The 24749-nt window shown below is 45.6% G+C and overlaps 4 protein-coding genes across 5 annotated transcripts in view; 1 reads left to right on the top strand and 3 right to left on the bottom strand.

Annotated features, from left to right (window-relative positions):
- Positions 1-20012, top strand: part of Pkg21D (Protein kinase, cGMP-dependent at 21D) — a 202304-nt gene extending 182292 nt beyond the window's left edge. Inside the window, exons 1-5 of one of the 2 annotated variants that reach the window (XM_020945223.2) lie at positions 14461-14742; positions 17359-17756; positions 17818-19278; positions 19337-19522; positions 19722-20012. In XM_020945223.2, the coding sequence (XP_020800882.2) occupies positions 14602-14742; positions 17359-17756; positions 17818-19278; positions 19337-19522; positions 19722-19884 (2349 nt within the window). In that variant the 5' untranslated portion in view covers positions 14461-14601 and the 3' untranslated portion in view covers positions 19885-20012. Of the gene's footprint in view, positions 1-14460; positions 14743-17358; positions 17757-17817; positions 19279-19336; positions 19523-19721 lie in introns of those variants that run through there. The other variant, XM_086830508.1, reaches the window with a different exon arrangement.
- The window catches only part of dock (SH2/SH3 adaptor protein dock), an 86571-nt gene that overhangs the window by 49735 nt on the left and 12087 nt on the right, over positions 1-24749 (bottom strand). The window lies entirely within an intron of this gene.
- LOC110178189 (xylulose kinase) lies at positions 19917-21844 on the bottom strand. Its single transcript, XM_020945224.2, has one exon. It carries the CDS (start codon positions 21721-21723, stop codon positions 20002-20004), a length of 1722 nt encoding a protein of 573 aa, XP_020800883.2. The 5' UTR covers positions 21724-21844; the 3' UTR covers positions 19917-20001.
- Gr21a (Gustatory receptor 21a) lies at positions 21777-23659 on the bottom strand. The gene is made up of 2 exons (XM_020945219.2): positions 22866-23659; positions 21777-22804 (listed from the first exon to the last, which is right to left on the bottom strand). The coding sequence occupies exons 1-2, from the start codon at positions 23615-23617 to the stop codon at positions 22213-22215; spliced, it is 1344 nt and encodes a 447-aa protein (XP_020800878.1). The 5' UTR covers positions 23618-23659; the 3' UTR covers positions 21777-22212.

The following is a 24749-nucleotide window of genomic DNA, read 5'->3' as shown; positions in this document are numbered from 1 at the left end:
GATTTTTTAAGAGTAATCAGATCTTGGGATAATTTATACAATGAAACTATCTAGCCTGTATTTTTCCAAGTGTAAACTCTTTTTTCACCTGGCAGGCCATGCATCCGGCGTAATTAGTGCACTCGGCGGAGGTGCTCTGCACTGCAGCCGCGCTCACTTGACCGTTATCCTTTGTGCGAGTCCTGCGAGTCCCGTTCTCTCTGTTTTTCTGGGGATTTTCTCGAGTGCGTTCCTCTGTTTTTCGCGCTTTGCGTTCTTCCTGCTTTTCGCCTTTGTTGATTCTTTTAAATTTCGCCTTTCAATTATTTTATGCAAATAAGCAAGCGGAGAATGCGGCGAGAAGAGCAGATTATGCCAGCTTGACGGGATTCCCAGCGTTTTACCCCGGCATCAGGTTTTGCTCCTGCTCCTGCTCCTGCTCCTGCTCCGGCTCCTTTATCCAGCTTCCCTAATTCTCCGTTTCTGCTTTATCCCCAGCGAGGCGAAAGAAATCCGCGCGCTTGCCAAAATGAATTGTTTGGAATTGTATTGCCGCCCTTCTCAAGTCTCCCAGAAATGGACACGGACACGGACACGGACTTGGGGGCCGGTAATCATCTTAAGTTGCTCCGAAATGGGTTTGTTCATTTCGAGTGTTTTCGAAACACAACTTCAGACTAAGGAGCCAAGCGATTTGGCCGTTGTGTCCGTTTCCCTTTTGCTTAATTGGAGCTCCTCGGGGGAGTCGTTTCTTCGTTTTCCAATTGCTCGTGCCTCTGCTTCACCCAGTTTTCCATTTCGAAGGCCATTCATTAAGCCATTTCCCGGTCGTGTTTGATTTTCCCCCAGGAACTAGATTAAGCTATCAGAAATAAATACACCCTGCGGTTCTTAAAGTCTCATCACAAATTTATGTTATTATTGAGCATTTAATTCACTCACGATTCGCGGTGATTTTCATTGCTTCCCCCCCCCCCAGTCTTTTCCACGTTAATTAATCAATTAAATTGGCTTACCCTTTGCCACCTCAAAATTATCAATTCTCTAAGGGATAAAGTGAAGAATTTATGAATGCCCCCGATTGCCTGAAAGTTTAATTGGAATTATCATTGCATAGCGAATATTTCGATGATGTCAAAGCCAGAAATGTACCTTTCGAAGGACATCTCCTTCCGAAAGGTGAACACCTTGCTCCTTCCCGTGTGTGTGTGTGTGTGAGAGAGAAGGGAAAATAATTGAGATGTCGCCAGGAAATGTAAGTGGACTTTTATTGACTGTTTTGCTGCCTGGCTGCCTAGATGACTGAATGGCCACAGGGACAAGGTCTTCTTCGTGTCCCTTTTTCTTTTCCCCTTCTGCATCCTTGCTCGATATCCTTGCTAGATATATATATATCTCATTGCAGCCACAACTCAAATGGCGCCTTTGTCTTCGATTGGAGGAAGGTGAAAAATGCACTCTGCCAGCAGACGAACAAAAATCGATACATTGACTTTGGCCCTCTTTTTTTTAAACCCCAATTCACCTGGCTCTTTGGGTCCTTGCTTGGGTTAGTGTTGTCTCTTTAAGATTGGCCTCTGAGTTTGAATGCGCCCAGCGTCTCACGTACACATTTTATGCTAATAACAATAACAGCAGCGCGAGAAAGCGATAGCATTTAAGATTTCTGAGGGTTTACCGACCTCCAGGTACCTCTTGTAAATAATTTAAAAGAGTTTATGTACTAATTTTTAAATTTTTAAATCTGAAAAGTCTACTATAACAGCTGGCACTTGTTCTTGAAGCTACAAAAGGGTATTGAAAGCATCTGTGACCCTTCAGTCGCCTCGATCTCCACCAGGGAAAGCACCCTCTTCTTCTCCGGAATGGTCTCTGTTTCCCGGGACATCTGCAATGGGTAACTGAAGCCCGCAATTGCCATTTTACCTGCCATGTTGCGTCGGCCATCGACGTTGTCGCAGTCCCCATTTCCCCCCACCTGTCATGTCCTTTGCCTCGCACATCCCACCTGGCAGCCTTGAGGGTCCTTAAGCGTCGCCAAGTGGCGCTGGAGAGCTGGAGAGCTGGAGAGCCCTGGCGAGATTGTGTTGCGGTTAAATTGCGTCAAACATATTTGACATTTTATTATAGCAACGCAATATCGCATGATATTACTGGTCCCCCAACTCCTGTCATGTCCTGCCCTGCCATGCCCTGCCACACATGTCCTGTTTCCCTATCCTGGATTTCCTCGATGTCTTCAAGTGCTTTTCATTAACTGCTGCTTATGAATATTAAATTAAAACGGCCTTTTGCCAGAGAGTTCAGGGTACAGGGTACAGAGAATTGGCCAGGAAACAGGACCAGGAACACAGCTTGAAATCCGCTTAGAGGCGAATCCTCTCCAATTTGTAGGGGAGTCGGAAAGGAGACGGAGAAGACAATGCCTAAGACACGCCGCATATTAAAGGAGCTCCGCGGCAAATTGAATTTTGCGCCAGACCGGAATAAAGCTATTTGCCAGCGTGGCGAATTCAATTGCAACATTGAGGGGCAGGTCCTTGCTTGCTCCGCAGAAACTGCAGGCCATGAATTTTGAATGAAATTAAAAACGTGTTTAAAAAAAATAATAATAATAATCATAATAATAATAATGGCAGAACAACCAACCTCCCTGCAAAGGATTGCTCTACAACGTGGACAGGACTTGGTGATGTAAGCTCGCCTGTTAGCCTGTCACTTGCCTGGTCCTGGCTTGGCTGCTCCTTGGAGCTCCCTCTGCTCCTCCCCTTTAGCTGACCACAATTAAGGCAAAGCAAATAGTTGGTAAGCGGATGCAGGACTCGGGGATTCAAAGGGATGCTGGCACAACATGTAAACACACGCACACACATCAGCCCTGAGTGGTTGACCAACTGCAACTGTCATTGCCGGTTTGCGGAGACTCGAAAGGAGATGGGAGCGTGATTTGTGGTCAGGCGGGGCTCATGCAGATTAAACTATGATAGGGAGCTTCATGAGCGTATAACTGGGGAGAGTAAGGGGTATAAATCGAGCCCTAATAGAGGTAGATAGACCTTATTTACCAAGGGTTCGCTGCTTCCAACCTTAAAGAGTGAGCTCTTTCCTGTTCCCAAAGATCGTTGCTAACTTCCAAACCCACAAAATCACGCTGTCAACACACACTCTTGTTCACATTCCAAGAACTCGAGAAATTGAGAAATCTCTTGGCCTGCCGCCCATTTACTGAAGGCAACTTTTCGGTTACTTGAAAATTCAATTTTACGCAATATGCGCAAATCACGATTAAAATCCTTGTGCGTGCTCTTTCATTGCATACTTTGCGGCCTCCAGCAGCTTGAGGAGGGTGGGTGCAGCAGTCCCTCATTATCCTGAAGCTGCAGGGGGAAAAACTATGAAAATGTGTTTTCAAATTGCGAAACAATTTGTGTTGACCGTAATTGAACTTTGTCGTCGTTGGTCGCGGCATCCCTCATTCCCGCCGCTCTTACCATAATTGTCGTAAAGCAAACTTTTCGCCGCTCATTGCGGCCCTCGTAAAAGTTTTCCCCGCTTTCTCCACGCTTTTCCGCTTTTCTGCCGGCTGTTGTCTTCTTCGCATTCTTCTTGGCGGCGTGCAGCCTGCGGCGAATGGCTGATTTGTGTCTTTTTGTGTTTGCGGTTTGACCAATTTATATCCTCATCCCAACCAGCAGGAAAACCCCTCTGAACCCACACACTTAGGCACATTGCAAGTGCACGGAAAGAAATTTTAGTGAAGATAACAACTAACAACAAAAAATTGCAACAGATTTTATACACAAGCATAGTCTGGTCATTAATTCTTATTTTACAATAGCAATAAATGAATGGCTTTTAGGATCGTTGGGGATGTATATCGACAAATAAAACATTATGCTCATTATGCTCTTGATCAGCATCAACAGGCGAATCTTTCTAGCTATATGTGGGCGAAAAAATTTTTTTTCTGAAATTTACCATTTTCTGAAAAAAGGAAAGGGGTTATCATGAAAATTTGCAAAAATCTGTCAAAAAATCACATTTTAAATGGAGTATGCAGTTTTATTAACCTGCTAAAAATGAACAATGGAACGCTTTCCGAATTGAAATTAATGCATTTTTGGCTTAGTTATGAGATTTTTAAGCTTTGCTTTGTCGCAGAAATTGTCATATAAAATGTCACAGAATGGTATTATGTTTTAAGTCAGACCCTTGCAATAATGTGAAAGAGTGATTATGTATAAGCATGCTCAAACAATGCATATTTTTCTTTTAAATTGCAATTGCATTTGCTGGCTTATTTGCAATTTCCTTTTTAGGACTTTCATGGCATAATTGTCACCACACGGATGAATATTTTAGTAGAGCTTTTGCTCCAGTTTTCTGGGTCTACAATGAGGAGGTCAGAGTTGAGCTGAGCCGGAGGAAGCTGGATTCCAAGTGCCAAATCCAAACTCAACAATTCTGTCGCTCGAAAGTTTTCCAGCATTATAATTCATGGGGCCTTGCCCCTGTCTCTGACTCTGTCTCTGTCCCTGACTCTGCCTCTGACTTGGTCACAAAATTTCCAAATTCCGAATGCAAAATGCCGATAATTGGCAGGGTCTTGAGGCGGGGTAACTCGGGCAATGGAGGCGTGAGAATCAGCCTGTGGCACTTTCCAACCGTACACCCTTTTTCCCCAGTTTTCCCATTGAGTGCGGCGCAGTCAGTTGGAAAATGCATTCGCTTCCCCTTCTCCCCTCACTCAATTCTGATGTTTAGTCGCTTGTGATGTCAGTGGGTTTCCTCGGCAGCTTTGGGAGTCACTTGCTCTATTGGTTTACAGTGGTTATTCCTTGGTTAGGGTTGCTCATTATTTTAATTTAAGCAATAAAGATTGTAATAATCTTAAATTTAATATTAAATGTTAACCTATATTTAATTCTCTTTAAGACTGCATCTTAGTCCACCTTTTTAGCCTCTTTCTAAGTTCTGCTTGAGACAAAAGTGTGATTCCTGGCAAGTACCTAGTGCCTTCTGTGTCACGTAAGCTTCTTCCTAATTGAAAGCCCTTTCCCCCTTTGGTCCTTGTAAGTGTGCCATAAAAGCCTGATGTTTCGTTGCCATAGGGATCCCCTTTAGAGGGTTGAGATGGTCAGTGGTCCCCCTTGACTCTTCCTTGCCCCTTTAGCGCCTATTCGTCAGGCGTAATTAGCCGCAAAGTATGCCATTGCCACAATATTGCACAGTGGCCATTGGCCATTGGCCATTTTGTCGTTTTGCCACATCAATGGCAGTGTCAACGCCATTGCTTCCTGGCTCTGGGACACTCGGTGGTTTCTCTACAGGATGCAGGGAGAGAAAATATGTACAATTCGTATTAATCTATATAGTTATGATGTTATAATGCCCTTCTGCTAAGGTAATTTCTTTCTTTCCAACCTATAGTAAGGTTACCGATGAACTTTTATCTAGCTTTATATGCAAGTCATAGTTTTAGCTCTCCGTGTCCTTGCCCCAATCCCTGGGAGCCTTTGAGGGCTGCCACTTAAATCGCTCGATGGCCACCGCACCATGCAGAAAGGCGAAATAAAAACAGCAACAAAAACTGCCTAGAAAAAACTGTTTCAAAGGAACTAGCTTCAGTTCTAGATCGGAAAAGGTAACGCTAAGGGTAGCAAGGCAGGTCGTGTCTGACACTCTCTGTGTGTGTGTGAAAAATACCACAATTTCAATTTCAAAGTATCCTTTTAGTCGAAAAGGAAATGACATTTACGCGCTTTGTTGTGGTTTGTCCATGCATAAAACATTTTTTTTTAGTTGACATTTTTTTTATGTTTCACTTGAACTGCACCTCACCCTGGCGGGGTAACCGCTAGCCACTCCTCAGTCCTCACCCACCAACGTGCTCTCCACTGGCACCATGTTTTGTGGCGAAATGCAAAAGGAACCACAGAGCGAGGCGATGACGAGGACGAGGTCCTGATGCTGATGCAACAACTGCACAAACTTTGCTCTACAGCTTAAAACTCTGCCAAAGATGGAGAAATATTTATGAAAATTTAATTTGCACTCAAACGAAACTGGCCTTCGGGGCCAGGAAGAAGGAAGGAAGGAGGTTGGCAGGATCTGCTGACTTGGCAAGTCCATAGCTACACTCGAGGTTTGCTAATGTCCAACATTAACCAGATAAGTTCAATTATATTTCAGATTTAATCAACAAGGCAATGGACAGAACGAAACCTTGGGAAATTTGATTAGCAAATTATTAAAGTTAACTTTGATACAACCTCAAATTGAAGTACTGTTCAAGGCATATGTATTCCCACTTGAAAATATAAACTTATAGTTCCTGCAAATGGGTACTATTTTTGAAACATTTTTTAAAATATTTTAAGGCAGCCTTAGAAAGCACACAGCATAGCATTCAATTGCCAACAATATGTGGAAAAATCAATGCATAGCTCCAGGCTTCTGGCTCCCTGCTCCTGCTCCTGCTCCTGCTCCTGCTCCTGCTCCTGCTCCTGCCTCTCCTCCCTTCACAACCACTTCCTTCTGCAAACTGCGCTGCCAAAGCTCTGCAAATGCGCTTCCTGTTTCCTTCAGAAATTCAGAGACAGTCAGGGGGAAGGGACACCCGCGAGTGGAGAGCGCTGACATTTGTTGAATATCAACAGGAAATGCAGTGAATAAACACGTCGAGTTCGCCGATTCATCGAAGCCATGAGTTGCATTGTGAGCTGCGGGTTTTGTAGCCTCCGTTGGCCATTGTGGCGGTTACACGGCGGGAATCGAATAAATTCTACTTTCTAATAACTATGACAAAGTCTCATTCGATTTTGTACAGAATTTCCCTTCCAAGGTAATATTTTCAATATTTATACCCTTGCATGGCATTACAATATCAGTAATAAGGATGCAACTTAGTGAAGGAGTCATTTCCAAACCTATAAAACATACATATATATTCTTGATCAGCATCAACAGGCGAATCTTCCTAGCTATATCTGGGCGAAAATTTTTTTTTCAGAAATTTTCCATTTTCTGGAAAAAAGGAAAAAGGTTACATCATGAAAATTTGCAAAAATCGGCCAAAAATTCACATTTTAAATGGAGTATGCAGTTTTATTAACCTGCTAAAAATGAACAATGGAACGCTTTCCGAATGGAAATTAATGCATTTTTGGCTTAGTTATGAGATTTTTAAATTTTGATTTGTCGACAAAATTCTCAATATCAATATATGTAATTGTTAATTTTTGAACAAATCATGTTAACTATTCAAAGAAACATAGTTACAATTTATGGAATTTGATCTCCTTTTTTGTGATTCAAGGCATTATTAACACAGCCAGGTTAATTGTAAAAACGATATGATTTGGTAGGCTGCCAAAGATCCAAATATCTCTTTAAACTATATAGTATATCATAGAACGCAGCAGCGTACGATTAAGGAACCTAAATCACTCTCTAAATGTCATACCTGTTACACACAAAATTCCTTTATGAATTATCCTGCCAGACCTTGATATATGCCTTAACTTAGAACTATTTGTTCTGTTTTTTTTCCAGTGCACAGGAAGTGCTGCCGGGCAAGCGGAGCACTTGCAATGCATTCAATTCGATGCGATTCCAGCTCGATTCTACTCCTCGATTCGATTTGAATGGATTCGGGATGAGGATGAGGATGACGACGAGGATGCGAATGGAGATGTGGAGATGTGGAGATGCGGAGGCGGATGTCTCCTCAGGGCAGCGGCCGGCAAATAATGCCAAATGCATTTTCGATGACTGAGCAGGGAAGACAACAATGGGCACCAACACGGACACATCGACGCGGAGCAACAATCGACGGGGAATTTGCATTGCAGTCGCATTGCGTAATTGCATTCGTCAAAGAGAGAGAAAAAAACGAAATGAAAAATAGAAATAGCACCACAAATGGCTGTCGTCCACCGACGTTTATTCATTCATTCAGTTATGAGAGCGGCAATCAAATTAAATTCCTGGCTAAAATGTTTTTTGCGGGGCCCCCTCAAAGGAATCAAAGGTGAAACGCCCACGTTCCCTTTCACGGGTCCCTTGGTTACGTTTCACCAGCTCCACCATAAGCCATCATATTTTGTCCGTCCATCCATCCATCAGTCAGCCAGTCAGTCAGTCAGTCAGTCAATCATTCGAATCGTTTTCGTTTGCGCTTCGTTTTCGATTCCAATCAATTTGTTTGGCATTTTTGGCTGCCAGTTCGCCACCCTTTTTTTCATAGCTTCTATCGATTTCGAGTCGGAAAAAAGCGCACAGAAAAACAGAGGAGCAACGCCAAAAACTAGCAACAAAAAAAAAATGTACCCAACGATGCTTGTTGCATTTTTAAATAAATGTTTTTCAAGGGAAGAAATACCGAGCACGAAAAACTCACTTCCGGCCTGAATAGATCCATCTTTGTCTGCTCTAAAATGCCAGTAAACGTGCTTAATTTACGATGGCTTTCATGGGGGAGAAGCCTTTAATTTTATTTTTTAGACATCTCAGGCAGAGATAAAAAATGTTGCCAAATTATACAATATTTTACCCTTAAAAATTAATACTTTATTTGTAAATAAATCCTTGGGTTTCCTCTGCAACTCAAATCAGATTTAGTTGCAATCGAGATATCGATACAACTCTCTCGCTATAAATAATACTTTTATTGGGACTAATAAATATGGTGAGCGTAAAAAAAAGATAATTTTGGTATATCAATTTCCCCCCAGTTTATTGATGGTTTATTTATAGAAAGAAACTATAAAAATTATTGCGAAGTGCTGCTGTTAAACTTTATTATTTACAAGGAATATTTCAGAAAAATTACAAATCCATATCGATGAATAAAAGGATACAAAAATAATTAAACTAAATATTAAATATTCAACCAATATCTTTCTTTTTTCTATGGTTTTCTTCCAGCAAAAAGTACTTCCTTAGTTCCCTTCAAAAACGCATTTAAACGAAACTGCACGCTAATTGACACATGGCTATCCTCTCTCTGAAAGTCTCAATCCGCAAGTCCGTGGGGATTCCCAAAAGGATCAAATGGCCGCGGAGGCGGCGGAATGGGAGGAACTGGAGGAAGGTTGTAAAGTTTTCACTTTTCCACCCTTTCCCTTTCCTGTTTTCCGTTGCATGCCCGCAGGCGGCCTTCTGCGTCAAACATCCTTTTTATTTTTTGCTTTTTTTGCGGGATGCATTGAGGGCAGGAAAAGGATAGGAGAAAGGAATGTCTGACTCTCTCTCATTGAGAACAAAATGCGAAACTTTTTAATTGACTTTTTCAATTACAGTTTAATTTTGTTGTAAGAAATGTTGGCACTGCCAATTGAAGTTTTCTCGAGCGCATACGAGGAGAGGCCAAAAAAGAGGGCCAAAAGAGATTGTAAGGAAAAGAGTGGGGACCAGGGGACGGGGACGGAGGCTAATCTATCATTGTCCACCAACGACAAGAGTGTGTGTGTGTGTGTGTGTGCGGGAGTGTGTGTGCTCTCGCAATTTGCAAAACTTCACAAACACGCACCGGCACAGCCATCAGCATCTCGAACTTGGCCATTTCCCGCAAAGCCTGGTACACTGAAGAAAATAACTATTTTAGAATAATTTTAGTCTAAAAATTAGCATACGAATGCTTTCCGAATTGAAATTAATCCATTTTTGGCTTAGTTATGAGATTTTTAAATTTTGATTTTTCATAAAATTTTCATATAAACATATCAATAAATATCGATTTAAAGAATGCGAATATCTAAGCTTAGTTATGGTCGATAATAGTTCGAAGCTAGTTTCCTTTCTTGTTCTACCATGAACCTTATTAGGATTAAAGATATTATAATCGTAAAATACACACTCTATTCCCGTCACCTAAAATAATTTAATATATTTAATTAAATTTTCCATTACACACCAGTATTTTTCTGCAAGTGTTTCGTTTTTGCCCCCTTAAACCAGTTGGAAAATCTAAATTTATCTGCAACAAATTTCGGTGCTCTTTTCATTTTCGTGTGTCCGAAGGACCGATGGACGAAAGAAAGGGCCAAGAAGGCATGCATCCTGAGACTATGCATAAGAAGGGATTCTTGCCAGGATACTACCCCCATCCTGGGGGGGGGGAGAAAGCAATCCGGGAGAGGCGTGCCTGTGCGAGATTGCATCTTGGGAAAACGTTTCCTTGCAGGCACCATTGCCATTATGCGAGAGGCAAAGTGAAAAAGTTTTCGGTAAGTAATGGAACTTTTCATTCATTTTCCAGCTGCTTGGCTTTGGATGTGTGAGGACATCGGCAGCATTTCCACGCGATCTCCATTACAAGCAGGCGGAAAATCAGAATCAGAATCGGAGAATTAGCCGGAACATGGAGGGTAATGCCCATGGAATTATCCGGTGGCCACCTGACCTGCCCCTGCCCACCACATGATGCATTGTCCGCTGATGGTTTATTATTCCTGGAGGCGTGGTGAAGGGGGCAGGGATTTCATTCTTTTTCCCTTACTTTTTTTCTGCTGTTGTGGCAAAGCAAACATGTTACATTTATCTTGCCGGGGATAAAACAGGCACAAAAAACGAACAAAGGACGAGGCAAAAGGACTCCGGAAAAGCGAGGGAGTCGACGCATGAGTTACCTATGAAAATTACTTTATGCTGATTCTTTGGTATTATTCCCAGCACTCTTTTAGTTAATATTATTTGCTATTTTCCGTTAGTCGGAAATGCTTCCTAAAAAACCCTTCGATTTAATGGGTAGCCCACAAAGGCAATAACTGAGATACGAATGCGAGGAGAACACCAACAACAAAGGCTGAGGATGAATGGCTGCCAGGCCTGGCAGGTCAAGTCCTCGCCAGGCCAAAGCCAAAGATAATGGCAGCCACAAGGACCTTTCCATTCCATCCACCTGGTCCGCCGTGTCCCGAATTAATCCCCAGCGTACACTTTGGCCTTTCCGCCACGGCAGCAACTGGAAGGAGGGAGAGTGGATTCACCGATTTTAATTGAATAACTACACGAACGAATGTTATGTTGTGTTGTGTTGTGTTGTGTTGTGTTGTGTTGATGATAAGGCGATAAGATATGGCAGCGATCCCCAGAGGGGAGTCGGCTTACAGTAGGAGAAGTCGGAAATGGGGTGTGGTAGAGTCTTTCCTTGCCCACTCGCAATGGAATAAAATAATGTAAAAAATTGGTTTCGTTTATCTCATTGTAACCCCTCTCTTGTTGTAAGCTGGCTAGAGATGATAGAATATATATATATGTATAATATATTGAAATTATAATATTTACAACAAGCCTAAATATGATTTAAACTATTATAAAACTATACAACTTATTCAATACTTTGGGTTTTAATATGTCATAATTTAATTTTTGTGATATTAGAACCTTTCAATACTTCCTATATAATATAAAGCGCTTTAGTTCTTTCGATTTATCAAATCGCACCTCTTATCAGAGGTCAATATATGTACATCCCTAGTGATGTCCTAGTTGTCATCTGCTCCTGCTCCTGCTCCTCCTTCTCCTGTTCCCTTCACTCCCTCCGTGTTGATGACATTCCCGGGAAACAAAAAAGCCTGCTTAAGCCTCGCATTTACATACGATCTGCATAGGGATAGGGGTTCAGGATTCGGGTTTTTGGAAATGTTTATGGGAACCCGCTCATAACCACAGATTGCCACTTGATTTGTCCCCCTGCCGAATGGCTTTTTTCCTTACTTTCCCACTAGTTCGTTCACACAGAGAAAAAAAGCAGAGTAACAGATAAGGGAAATACCGAGAATTGATGACACTTTTGTGGTGATGTTTTTCTGTCTGTGGCTTTCCATTCCCCCATTGACAGACAGAGACAAAGAGGAATGAGGCGAAAGCGAATCACGGATCTGCGGAATCTGTGACATGCGATATCTTATCCATTATGCAAATATTGGCAGGCGAAACAAATCCTCGCAATGATTGGCATTGGTCTCCTGTCTGGAAATCCGCATCCTGTTGCTAATCCTGCCCTGAGACGTGAGAGGTTACAGGGAAATTGGTGCTGGGAAAAGTCAGGAAATGCTTTCCCTTGAACTGGGAATAATTAAGTTGGAAGCTACAGGCGCTTCCGGCAGCTGCAATCAATTAGTTTGCAATTAAACTTTTGCATCAACTATTATGCAAAACTCTTTGCTTAATGAATACTTCCGAAATGTAGTTGCAATTTTAAATGTTTTCAGTTTTCTGTTCAATTTCGAAAACTAATAACTACTGCTGACAGGGAAATCCCCGGAAATAGTTTTATTTAAACGTTGCCTGACCCCTCCCTTGACTTTAGTATTTATTTGCAAACTGTTGTCTTAGCTTCGAGCTCTCGGCTTCTGTTTTTAAATGCGCGACAGAAACTTTTATGATAAGAGGGGAATCCCCCAGCCATCAGGAATTAGCGTCCATTAATTAGCGTGCTCTGCGGGATTGACGTTAAGTTTCCTTTCCAGCCATGGGGGTCAATCTTGGGATGACTGAGGGAAGGCTGGTGTCTGGTGCTGGAGAGAAGCAGAGCAGAGCAGAGCATCAGCCCCTGCAGATAATTACCGCAGCATGTCAAAGTTTTGAGCAGCTTCTGGGCCGGGTTCCAGTCTCCTTCCTCCCTCACCTGCTGAGGTGAGTGACGAGCTGGCAGTCACTTCGGGCCTGAGCATTAATTTATCTTGGCTCGAAAGCCAAGGTAGTGAGCTAGGCCCTCCTGCCGCCAGTCAATGCTTTAATAGATCATTTGCTGCATCATTGCGCATACGCCCCGTGTGACGCTATGCCGCTCCCACCTTTGAGCTCCGGCTAATCCTTCTGTTCTGCGTCTGTGGTTGGGATTCCTTCTGCCTACTGCTCCTGCTCCTGCTCCTGCTCCTGCTCCTGCTCCTGCTCCTGCTCCTGCTCCTGCTGCTCCTTTGTCTGGGCTGCGACTTTTGCCCCCCTCAGGCTGTCACGTTCCACTCTCCCTGTTCTTTTTCGAGATATATCACTGTCTCGGTGCCCGGAATGCGACGCGAGTCTCCATTAAATGTGGCCCACCGCCGGCAGCAGCCAGTGAATCCAGTGAAGCCACTGAATACTAGCGAAATCCGTGGCCTCGCTTCCAGCAGACAACGCACAAAAACCACAAAAAATAGAGAGTTAAAGCTGTGCTTGGGCTGCCTGCTTCATAGTTTTTGGCCACTATAATTCTATTATGGCTGTAAAGCAGTTTTATTCCGGAACTACAGCGAAACTCCTCCTCTGGCCTCCACTGCGAACGATTCAGCGAAAACTTAAATTGAAGAAATGAAATGAAATTCAATTTCAAATTTAAAGGAGATTCCTTGAAGAGATTTTATCAGAGATTTTCAGGGGGATTATATGCGATTTAGTGCTCCTCATATTTTGAGTTATTTGAGGGAATTTAAAGGGGGAATTAGAAATCAGAATGATTTAGTTTTCTTAAATGAGTGTATGTATTAGTAATATTATAGTATATTAGCTAAAGATTAAAAAGAGGTGAGTCTTTAATTAATAAATATGAAGTTAAAAGACTTTCTTCATGAAAGGATGACTTAAATTTATATAAGCTACAGCTACAGCTTCATGAAATAAATTATTTCGTTAATATATTCCCTTAGAATTAATAGTTTACAGCAAAGTATTATATATAAAATATATAAATATTATAGAGATTTCTTTATCTTAAAAGTTTCTTTAAGAAATAAATGTATATATAATCTCTATATATATATCTTTAAACCTTATTATATTATTACAACATTTATGGTTTATAGTATATATATAGTATATATATTTTAATAAAGAACTGCAAGAAATAAAAGTATTTACAGAATTTTCCCTGTAGTTGGTTGGCTTAAGCCTTGTTCTGTCTACCTTGTGAGCTGGTTTGCCCTTCTGCCCCTCTGCCTCTGCCTTCCCTGCTCTCTGGTCCACCGCATCCTGGCTGCCCGTATCCTGGCCTTTACATCCTTCTGCTGCCTCTGTCCGCTGATTCGTTTAGCTTTCGTTTTCATATCTGCTGGCTGCCATTTCGCTTTGCGCATTTTCATTTTCATTTTCATTTTTATGCTCCGGACGAGCAGCTGCCCTTGCCCACCATTTTACTGCTGCTTTCCCTAAACCCCCCTCTAACCCTGCCCCTGCTCATGCCCCTGCCCCTGCCCCTGCTCCTGCCCCTGCCCCTGCTCCTGCCCCTTTCCCTCCCCCTTGGCCTGGCTGAATGTCGTCGTAGCTGTCATCATCAAATTACGCCCGGGCTTTTGTGGCTTGGTTTTTGTTTTGGGTTTCGCTTTCAGCTAAAGCCAAATTTAATTTGCGGGCTTCTGCAGCTCTCTTACACTCTCTCTTTCTCTTTCTCTTCAGCTGATCGCTCTCTTTTCAGGCACTGATATGGCCTGCTCTTTGGCTCTCTTTCTGTCTCTCTGATAAATCACGTATACGCCGCGTAGAACGCGCTTTGATCACCACGGACAGTCGCTAACGAATCGCGCGCGCGAAACCCCACCGCCAGCGAGCTGCAGCGGAAGACCACAGCGTCTGAATGGAATATAGCCCGAGCTGGGACAAGGCTCACTTAACAGGTGGAAGAGGAGTACGACCAGAGACATGGCCAATGCAATGATGACCGACCGGGAGCGTGAGGCGATCGTTAGCAATCTAACCAGGGATGTCCTGGCGCTCAAGGAGATGGTGCGCAGCAGGGAAAGTGAGCTAGTCAAGCTGCACAGGGAGATACACAAGCTGAAGGTGAGAGGTTACTCCTCCATAGCCATAACCATAGCCATAAACCCACTCCCATTCATCGATTTCAAGCATTTTTTGGGGATACCCTAACCCATCCATCCATCGCTGTCTATGGCATCGCCATTGTTTGCTCCGGCAGCAGTGATAAGCTGGAGCCACTGCCACCACTGGAACGCTCTGGCTTCTATTATTTTTTTCGGACTAATTTCGAATTCGCTTTGTGTATCGCAGAGATACAAAAGTATCTGCAAACAGAGACACGCCGCCCTCGGCTATCGTTATCTCAGACGCTGCTGCCCAGATATCAGATACACCCCGCGGAACCCCTAGTTGTGCCCACTCCCACCTAACCCGTGCCCTTGCCGCCGTATCTGTATCTGTGAGGTATCCGTATCTATCTAACGCTCTGCTCTGCTCTGGCCTAGGCCCAGGCCTTCGTACTTGGATCTCCCTCCCTCTGTCTCCCGCCTCCTCCGACGACTCGTATTTAAATTGTAAGACAGATTTATTGAGCCAAGTGATTAGCACTTTTGAGCGAGATCTCGTAGTCGGTTTTATAGCCTCTGCCTCGGACAGGAGGAGAAGTGTGGCGAGGTAGAGAGCGAGCGAGTCTCGCGACTGAGAGATACTTTCCGTGTTGAAATTGAGGGAATTTCAGAAGCCGAAAAATCATTTAATTTCAATTATCCCATTAATTGGGGGGCTATAAAGCGATAAAGCTGCAATGTTCTAGCTCTTCGCAGACATCTAGATCGTATAAATCATATAAACTGTGATTTCCATTATCACTACAGGGTAGAAATATCATAATAAACGGAAGAAGTCTTATAATCTAAAAGAAACCAAGATTTTAGTAGATTGATTTTCTTGGAGATAAAGTTTCAGGTGTAAGAGGATCAGGGAGAAATCTGAAGAGATGTACAGAGATCTACAGAGACAAACCTAGAAGGCCCTGGAAAGACAGAGGATCTAAAGACTTGAGTATATGTAAAGAGATCTTTATATATCTAAAGACACCTAAAATAATAATAATAAGAGACCCTATAAAGACATAGAGAGATCTAATGAGATCTTAAGACTTCTTGTAGTCTCTTGACATCTACAGAAGTCTAAAGTGACAGATTTAAAAAGACCCAAAACAAGCTAAAGATTTATCCAAACCTCTGTTTTGGTGGAAATTTTCCCCAGGCAGAGGCAGACCCTCAGAGAGCTATCTTTACAGAAGCTGTAAAACCTCTTTGATACTCATTCCGTAGAGTGTGCATCGCTAATTGTCGAATCACCTCCATCTCGGGGCAGTTGATACTCCCTCCCAATCCGCTCTCCAAAACCCCTTTTGTATCTCTTAGATACAAACATAGATAGTTCCGACCCCGGGCAGCACGCGCGCATCTCGAAAAACAGAGATCGCAGAGATCCCCAAAAAGAGCGAAAGGAAATACGAAGTGTTTTTTTTCTTTCGATGCTAATTTCTATGCAAATAATTTGGAAAACAAGCAAAGCCCGGCTGGGGGATACCAGAGACGGGGGCGAGAGGTGGTAACACCTCGCCCTGACATTCGGCTTATCTTTGTTTACACTCGACGGAAGGCGGAGGTGGAGCTGGCAGTGGAACTGGAACTGGGGCTATGACTAGCTCCACTTACACACTAAGGGGAGAGGCCCCTCAAAAGCGGTCTTGGCTTTTGTTTCGGCTTTATCTATGCTGTTTTTTGGGTCAACGCCGGGAAAAAATAAAAGAATTTAGCATTCTATTTGCGGATTTGTGATAAGAAAGTTAAGGGAAGGGTCTACACAGAGGGTAAAGTTGGGTATGAATTGGAAATTTTCAATACAAATAACATAAATAATGTGATATTTCAGGAGGTAAAGGAAATAGTTTGAAAACAAGGAAACTATCTTCGGGAAGTAGAAGTTTGAAGTTTGCAATTAAATTATAAGATAGTATCGGAAAGCGATCGCAACTAAGCTTAATGTTTCAGACTTTAAATCAATATTTATTGATATTTTTATATGACAATTTTTATCAACTAATCAAAGTTTAAAAAACTCATAACTAAGCCAAAAATGCATTAATTTTAATTCGGAAAGTGTTCGTGTGTTAATTTTTAGCAGGTTAATAAAACTGCATACTCCATTTAAAATGTGAATTTTTGGGCGATTTTTCCAAATTTTCATGATGTAACCCCTTTCCTTTTTTTCAGAAAATGGCAAATTTCTGAAAAAAAAATTGTTTTCCCCGGACATAGCTAGAAAGATTCGCCTGTTGATGCTGATCAAGAATATATATGGTTTATAGGATCGGAAATGACTCCTTCAATGTTTTTCAAGCTTCCGACTTTTTATGAATCCTATATGGTTTTCGAATTAACTAAACAATTATCTACTCTTTTTAAAATCTTTCCCTTTCTGATCTCTGTGCTTTCGTCATCGGAAAAGCACGTGAATGCCAGTGCCCGCAGTAGGTCATCTTCATCTTCCCCTAATTGAGTTGGAATCGCGATTGACAATCTGTCTGGGGAATCACGCGATGACGACGACCCGGCAATTGATTGCCTCCCAATTGGGAATCTCACGCAGAATTGATTTCATCTCTGACTCTTCCCCCTCTCTCCACAGAGCGTGCTGGAGCAGACCACCAAAAACCTGAACGTGACTCGGCAGCAGTCCAAGACCAAGCTCTACTCTCTGCCAGAGCAGTGCGGGGAGCAGGAACAGGGCAGGGATCCCCATGTCTGTGGATCCTGCGGCATGGTGCTGCCCTCCAGTCCGGCCTATGCCATGGAGGCGCTCTCTTTGAGTCCGCTGCCCACGACGGCGACGGCAGGGAGCTCCTCGGGCTCATCCCCTGGAACGCCTTCTCCTTCCCCAACAGAAGCTACTACTTCATTGGAGGTTCCAGCGGCGGAGCTAAGACCGGCGGCCATTAAGAAGCAGGGTGTCTCCGCCGAGAGCTGCGTTCAGTCCATGCAGCAGTCCTACAGCATACCCATACCCAAGTACGACAAGGATTTCAGGTGGGTTTCCAGTTGGTTTCAAGGGATCTCAGAGCTCTGCTAATCTATGTCCTTCCTCCAGTGACAAGCAACAGATCAAAGATGCCATTATGGACAATGACTTCCTCAAGAACATCGATGCCTCGCAGGTGCGCGAACTGGTGGACTCCATGTACTCCAAGAGCATTGCCGCCGGTGAGTTTGTGATCCGAGAGGGCGAGGTGGGCGCCCATCTGTACGTCTCCGCCGCTGGGGAATTCGCCGTGATGCAGCAGGGCAAGGTGCTGGACAAGATGGGGCCGGGCAAGGCCTTCGGAGAGCTGGCAATCCTATACAATTGCACCAGGACGGCGTCCATAAGGGTCCTCAGCGAGGCGGCACGTGTTTGGGTGCTCGATCGTCGGGTCTTCCAGCAGATTATGATGTGCACGGGTCTGCAGCGGATCGAGAACAGTGTGAACTTCCTGCGCTCAGTGCCGCTGCTGAGGAATCTCAGCGAGGAGCTGCTGGCCAAGATAGCGGATGTCCTGGAGCTGGAGTTCTATGCCGCCGGCACCTACATCATCCGTCAGGGCACTGCCGGCGACAGCTTCTTCCTGATCTCGCAGGGCAATGTCCGGGTGACCCAGAAGCTGACGCCCTCGTCTGCGGAGGAGACGGAGCTAAGGACTTTGGCCCGAGGAGATTACTTCGGCGAGCAGGCGCTGATCAATGAGGACAAGCGGACGGCAAATATCATTGCCCTGCCGCCGGGCGTGGAGTGCCTCACCCTGGACAGGGACTCCTTCAAGCGTCTCATTGGGGATCTCTGCGAGCTGAAGGAGAAGGACTATGGCGATGAGAGCCGCATGCTGGCCATGAAGCAGGCCCAGCACAGCCCAGACGGCGAGGAGGCCAAGGAGCAGCAGCAGCAGCAGCTGCAGCAGGAGTTCCCCGACCTCAAGCTCACGGATCTCGAGGTTGTCAGCACCCTGGGCATCGGGGGCTTTGGCCGGGTGGAGCTGGTCAAGGCCCATCATCAGAACAGGATCGATACCTTCGCCTTGAAGTGCCTGAAGAAGCGACACATTGTGGACACCAAGCAGGAGGAGCACATCTACAGCGAGCGCCACATCATGCTCAGCTCCAAGTCCCCGTTCATCTGCCGCCTGTACCGCACTTTCAGGGACGAGAAGTACGTCTACATGCTGCTCGAGGCCTGCATGGGCGGCGAGATCTGGACGATGCTCCGCGACCGAGGCTCCTTCGAGGACAATGCCGCCCAATTCATCATCGGCTGCGTGCTGCAGGCCTTTGAGTACCTCCATGCCCGCGGCATCATCTATCGGGATCTGAAGCCCGAGAACCTGATGCTGGACGAGCGTGGCTATGTCAAGATCGTGGACTTTGGCTTTGCCAAACAAATAGGCACTAGTGCCAAGACGTGGACTTTCTGCGGTACGCCTGAGTATGTGGCACCAGAGATCATCCTTAACAAGGGTCACGACCGGGCTGTGGACTACTGGGCCCTGGGAATCCTCATCCACGAGCTGCTGAACGGGACGTAAGTGTTTTTTAGGTGTTGAAGGAGAGTATTGGTATTAATTATCCCCATTCTGCAGTCCTCCCTTTAGTGCCCCTGATCCCATGCAGACATACAACCTCATCCTTAAGGGCATCGACATGATCAACTTTCCCAAGCACATGTCCCGCTGGGCGGTGCAGCTCATCAAGCGTCTCTGTCGTGATGTACCCTCGGAGCGGCTTGGCTACCAAACGGGAGGCATTCAGGACATTAAAAAGCACAAGTGGGTACAACCAGATCAGAGAAAATCTCGATATATCTAGTGTATAATATTGTTTTTTGGAATATGAAACCAATTTCCCTTTCACTAAAGTCATAATCCTATCCTATCCTTATCCTATACCATCTTTTTCCTATACATCATAATAATTTTGCATACTTAAAACTTTTATATCTAAAATGTATATCTTCCCCCCTTTCAGATGGTTCCTGGGCTTCGATTGGGACGGCCTGACCAGCCAGCTTCTGATCCCGCCCTTCGTGCGACCAATTGCACATCCCACGGATGTGCGATACTTTGACCGCTTCCCCTGCGATCCCAACGAGCCGCCGGACGAGCTCTCCGGTTGGGATGCCGACTTCTAGAGCCAGTCCTAGCCTTACCCTCTAGACCTAGCCACGTTTTTGTTACATTTATTATATTTTTTCGGAGAAGGAGGAGGAAGAAATCACATACCAGAAACCCATCTCAATAAATACACCCTACAATTTCATTTGAGATTCGACAAACAGGGCCGCCTGGGCCCCCATCAGTTGGCACATTTGCGAGATGCGTCCAAAGAGTGGGGCGTAGATCTTGACACTATCGGGATCCGGCTCCGCTGCCAGACTCAATCCGGAGGGAACGTTGCGGAAGAACTCATCAAAGCTCAATCTCGGCTCCCGGCAGCTCCTCTGCCGACAGGATTGGCAGCTGCAGGCCGTCTCCCTGTGCTCGTAGAAGGCATACCGAGCCCGGAAAGCGCTGCCCAGGAGGCAGACCTCCGGCCCGGTTCGCTTGTACACGGGCGCGTTGAAGACATCGGCCACGATCTGCAGCAGGTTGGGATAATTGGCATCGTCGCCCACCACAATGATCTTGGTGTCCGGGCCCAAGCCGAAGCCCAACTCGCGGGAAATGGCACAATGGTGGATTATTTGGCCCTCAAGGAGAGCTCTCACCTCTATTTCCGGCGTCTCAAAGTTTGGGACACCTCGCACGCACTCCTGCTTTAGGTTGTCCATGGTGGGATCCCAGCGCAGGACGCCCATGGTTACAGGCAGGATCTCTCGATCGTAAAAGTGCACAGCCAAGTTGCCATTGTTGCCTTTGGGCGTGGCATCCAGCATCGCATAGAACTGCTCAAAATTCCCCTTCGCCACCTCGTTGCAGACAATGGTGCGGGCCACCAGACCGTTTCGGAAGCAGAGCACTCCCATAAACTCATTCGGCCGGGTGGTGTGACGCATCACATGACCCTCCTCCAGATGCGGGGCATCGGCGAGGGGCATGGTAATCGTATCGCTGACATCCAGCGAAATCACAATGAAATCCTTCTCCACCAGCACACCGGCTAGCTCGGCACCCTTGCTCCCGGTGCCAGAGAGAACCATGCAATCGGGTCGAAAGTTCCAACGCTTCACGAAGTAGTCGTCGATGTGTCCCTGGAGACGCGACGAGGCAACCGGCTTGCTCAGGCGCCTCGCCAGATCGGGGGCACAGGCATCCAGGCACTTTTTCGACCACTTTTTCCGACGCAAGTCCATGAGGTTCATTCCCGAAGCATCGGAGACTCCGATGGCGGCCATGCCACCGATGAGCACCGATGTCACAAAGCTGCTCAGCAGCGAGATCCGCTGCGTGCGGGCGTAGTGCTCGGGACATCGGGTAAATATCTTCCGGATTTGGGGACCCGTAAACCGGGCATATGTCCGGGAACCGGTAATCTGTGACATCTCAGCAGCGCCTCCCACCGCATTCGTCATCTCGAGCACTTCCTTGTCCGCGGAGTTGTCACGCCAGGTGGGGGTCCGGGTCAGCTCGAAGGCGCTGTCCGTCAGTTGCTCAAATAGACGGAGTCCGGGCTTCAGGTTGCACAACCTGCGCAAACCCAGCGCCGACCAGAAGACGCAACCATGATGCTGGCCAGCCGCCGATACCGCCACTATCGAGTGCATGTCCGCGCCCTGCGTTTCCAGGCTGTTCAGAACCATATCCATTGCCTTTACCCACATCACGGGATTGGCGAGGAACTCCATGGGGCCGCCATCCTTCACGGTGCCATGTTTGGTGTCATATTCCGGCAAATCCGCATCGTAGCGCACCTGGGAAAAGTATTGCGGCTTCAGGTTGTGGTCGAGTATCAAAGCGCGGAATTTCTCGGTGCCCAAGTGCAGGCCCAGGTAGGTGTTGCCACTGTAGTCCGGGTTCCGGCGATGGCACATTTCTTGGAGATCAGAAAACTAAGGATTTTGTATTTTTTAAATAAATGTTTTTGTTTTTTTTCATTGAATTTTAAAGCAGAAAAGACTAAGCCTCCATGGCTTTAAATACTGATTAGTTAACTTAAATAAAGGTAAGAGTTAAAAGCCTTCTTACGGTTAAATACTGATTAGTTAACTCAACAGAAGGCCAAAGGTAGACATCTTCTAAAATTCTTGAAGAGTTTACTACTTTCAAAGATAGTATAATCATTTTATAGTATGTTATATGATTTTTATACTAATTAAATAGAGAGAAATTTTCACCCTTTTTAAGTATTATTAATTAAATAAATTTCTCCCTTTTAGAAGCAGAAAATTTATACAGGAAAAAATCCGAAAAGCATGATACAATTATAGAAAATATATTATAATTATATCATGCCAGAAAACCTCATAAGAAATATTATTTTTAATCGAAATACATTTAAATACATTAAATATTCCAAAGAACTACGCCGGCGTCTGTCCAATCCGCCGCTGCTCCGTGATCTTGAACTGGAGGAGCACCACCAGGTACGTGGCCATGAAGGAGATGTTGGTGGTGATGAGTTCCCGATTGATATTCGCGTAGCCATCGAGGTTCATGATGGGCGGATTCTTATTGATGGCCACCAGGAGCATCTCCACCTCCTTCTGGGTGGCTGCATCCACGGCCGTGAGGTTAATGTTGAGCAGCTTGGTCTGGAAGTCGAGTCCGACCTTCCGCGAGGCATAGTGAGCCTCATTGCAGATGATGTACAACAGACCCATGCAGTAGAAGACGATGACGAAGAGTCCCACCTCCTTGTAGGTGGCTCCATGGTCGATGATCTCGCTGATGCTTCCGTATGTGGCAATGATGGTGGTGAAGAAGATGACCAGGCAGTACATCCCGTACATGTTGGAGTAGGCGCGTCCCAGTTGCTGCATCATGTGGCTGAGATCCACCCAAAGGTGGCGGTACTCGGTCAGTTTCTGGGCGGGCTTCTCGCCCCGGATGGTGGTCTGCAGGGCATCGGAGAGGGCGCGACTGGCGGTGCCAAAGGCATTGCAATTGATGTACCTGGGGGAAGGGTGAGGAGTAAAATAAGGTACCTAATTAGGATAACCGATCCGTGGCTCACCACAGACTGCAGAAGCAATTCAGCATGGCAATGATGGGATAGTAGGCAAAGGTGTACCACAACCGAAAGTCCGGCTGCAGGAAGTACTGCGAGAGATTGATGGCGATGCTCAGCAGCCAGGAGAAGACGCACAGCGTCCAGGTGAGCGGATACAGATTGGGGAACACGATCGGGGAGCCGGTGGTCTTGAAGAACTTGTACTGATAGTTGGTCCACATGTTCTTGAAGATAGCAACCTGAGGTCCATGCCGCCAGCTGGCCACCGGGAGCAGAAAGTTCGTGAAGAGCAGACTGATGAAGATCACATTGTAGATGGCCTCGTCGAAGCGCTTGTCCGGACTGGTGACGAACTTCTTCACCCGCTCACGCAGCACCAGGACCACAATGGTGGTCTGACAGGAGTAAATGAATACGGCCCACATCACCTGCTTGGAGGTCCACGAGTAGCCAGTCCTTGGCAGATCCTTCACCGGCGGATTGCGATGTATGGGCATCACTCCCATGATCTGAAAGAGCACCAGCAGACTCTTGGTGGTCTGATAGAACGAGTCGTGCTTGTCCAGCTCCAGGGGATCGTCCACGGTCTCCTGCTTCCTCACATACACCTCCTCCATGGCATCCCCGCGGGCCATCAGCTTCAGCTTCTCGCGGTAGCGCACCTCATCCTCCAGGAACTGACGCTGGTTGGGATTCAGCATGGGCACCACCTTCGAAGGTGGCGTCAGGCCGCGACTCACTGCCCAGAATGACATGTTACTTGGAACAGAAGGATCCTAAAGCTGCCAGCAACGGCTGCTTTTATACTCCTTTGGTGAATGTGAATGGCGGAAAGTCCTTGCTATTGACTTTCGATTGAAAGACAAACAATGAAAGGGACACGCCCGGAGGCGGGGCCCCTTTGCTTGTCCGTCCATTAAATATGCTCAAGACCAGGCACGAGCCTAGGTTGAGCCGGGTTCCTCTGCATTGAGGGAAATATTCTTATTTCTAGTGCCTTAAGTAAATTAATTTTTAATTTGTAACATTTTAAACAGAATATTAACCAATTGTTCATATATACAAAGTGGTAATATCTTTTACCATTGCCTAAATAAATCTCAAAAGTTCTTGGGCATTTTTCTCCCAGTGTGCATTTGTTGTGGTCATTCTGCTGACACCGACGACCATCGGTTGGGTGACCCAGTCAACGTTCAGCAAGGACGAGGAGCTGGGAGCAGGGAGCTGGGAGGACAAGGGCCAGTCTGAGGGCAACCGAACTGAAGGAAGGTACATAAAATGCGCTTAATTTGCCGGAAATGAAAGTTTAACGATGTGTAAATGCTTACGAATGCCGATAGAGGCTCGCACTAATGACCAATAAAAATGTGCCACCAATGGGTCCCGAGTCCTAAACCGAGACCGAGACCGAGACCGTATCCATGTACGGGTCGCCGTCTCCGTCTGGATCAGGGTCCTTGTGCCTTTGTCCCAAACTCCTCGTCGAATGTGTGTGTTGGCTCCCTGACTTTTGATCTATTTCTGCCTCACATATTAAAGGGCCGATGGCTGCTGCTAAGGCGCTTAAAGTTAGTCGAGAGTGAAGCGGAAATCCATGGCAATGGCAGCTCCAGCTGGACTTGCTCCAACTTCCTGCTCCTTGGGGATAAGCCAAGTTGGTGAAGCAACAAATCTCCCCCAGGAGAATGTCGAGAATGTGTGAAGTCCTGCCTGGAGAGACAACTGTTGCCTGGTACCATCTCCCTCTCCTCTTGACATTGTATTTATACCAGGGTTTTTCCTGTTCTTTTTTTGGCAGCGAAAACTCATTTTCAGTTGCACATAGTTTGGCGCTCGTTTAATGCGAAAACTTTCAAGACAAACGACGACGGCGAACTGCATAAATAA

Source organism: Drosophila serrata, unplaced genomic scaffold, assembly GCF_035046125.1.
Source record: "Drosophila serrata isolate PLE 108 unplaced genomic scaffold, ASM3504612v1 contig_240, whole genome shotgun sequence".
Classification (NCBI taxonomy): Eukaryota; Metazoa; Arthropoda; class Insecta; order Diptera; family Drosophilidae; genus Drosophila; species Drosophila serrata.
Note: the sequence above shows the minus strand (reverse complement) of the source record. Positions and strands in the feature narration are given on the sequence as shown.

What these genes read in the sequence shown, in the direction of transcription:
- LOC110178189 (XM_020945224.2), bottom strand. Translation starts at nt 21,723, where the DNA reads ATGTGCCATCGCCGGAACCCGGACTACAGTGGCAACACCTACCTGGGC.
- Gr21a (XM_020945219.2), bottom strand. Translation starts at nt 23,617, where the DNA reads ATGTCATTCTGGGCAGTGAGTCGCGGCCTGACGCCACCTTCGAAGGTG. An exon ending in AATTGCTTCTGCAGTCTGTG is followed by an intron (nt 22,805 to 22,865) that starts GTGAGCCACGGA and finishes CCCTTCCCCCAG; the next exon opens with GTACATCAATTGCAATGCCT.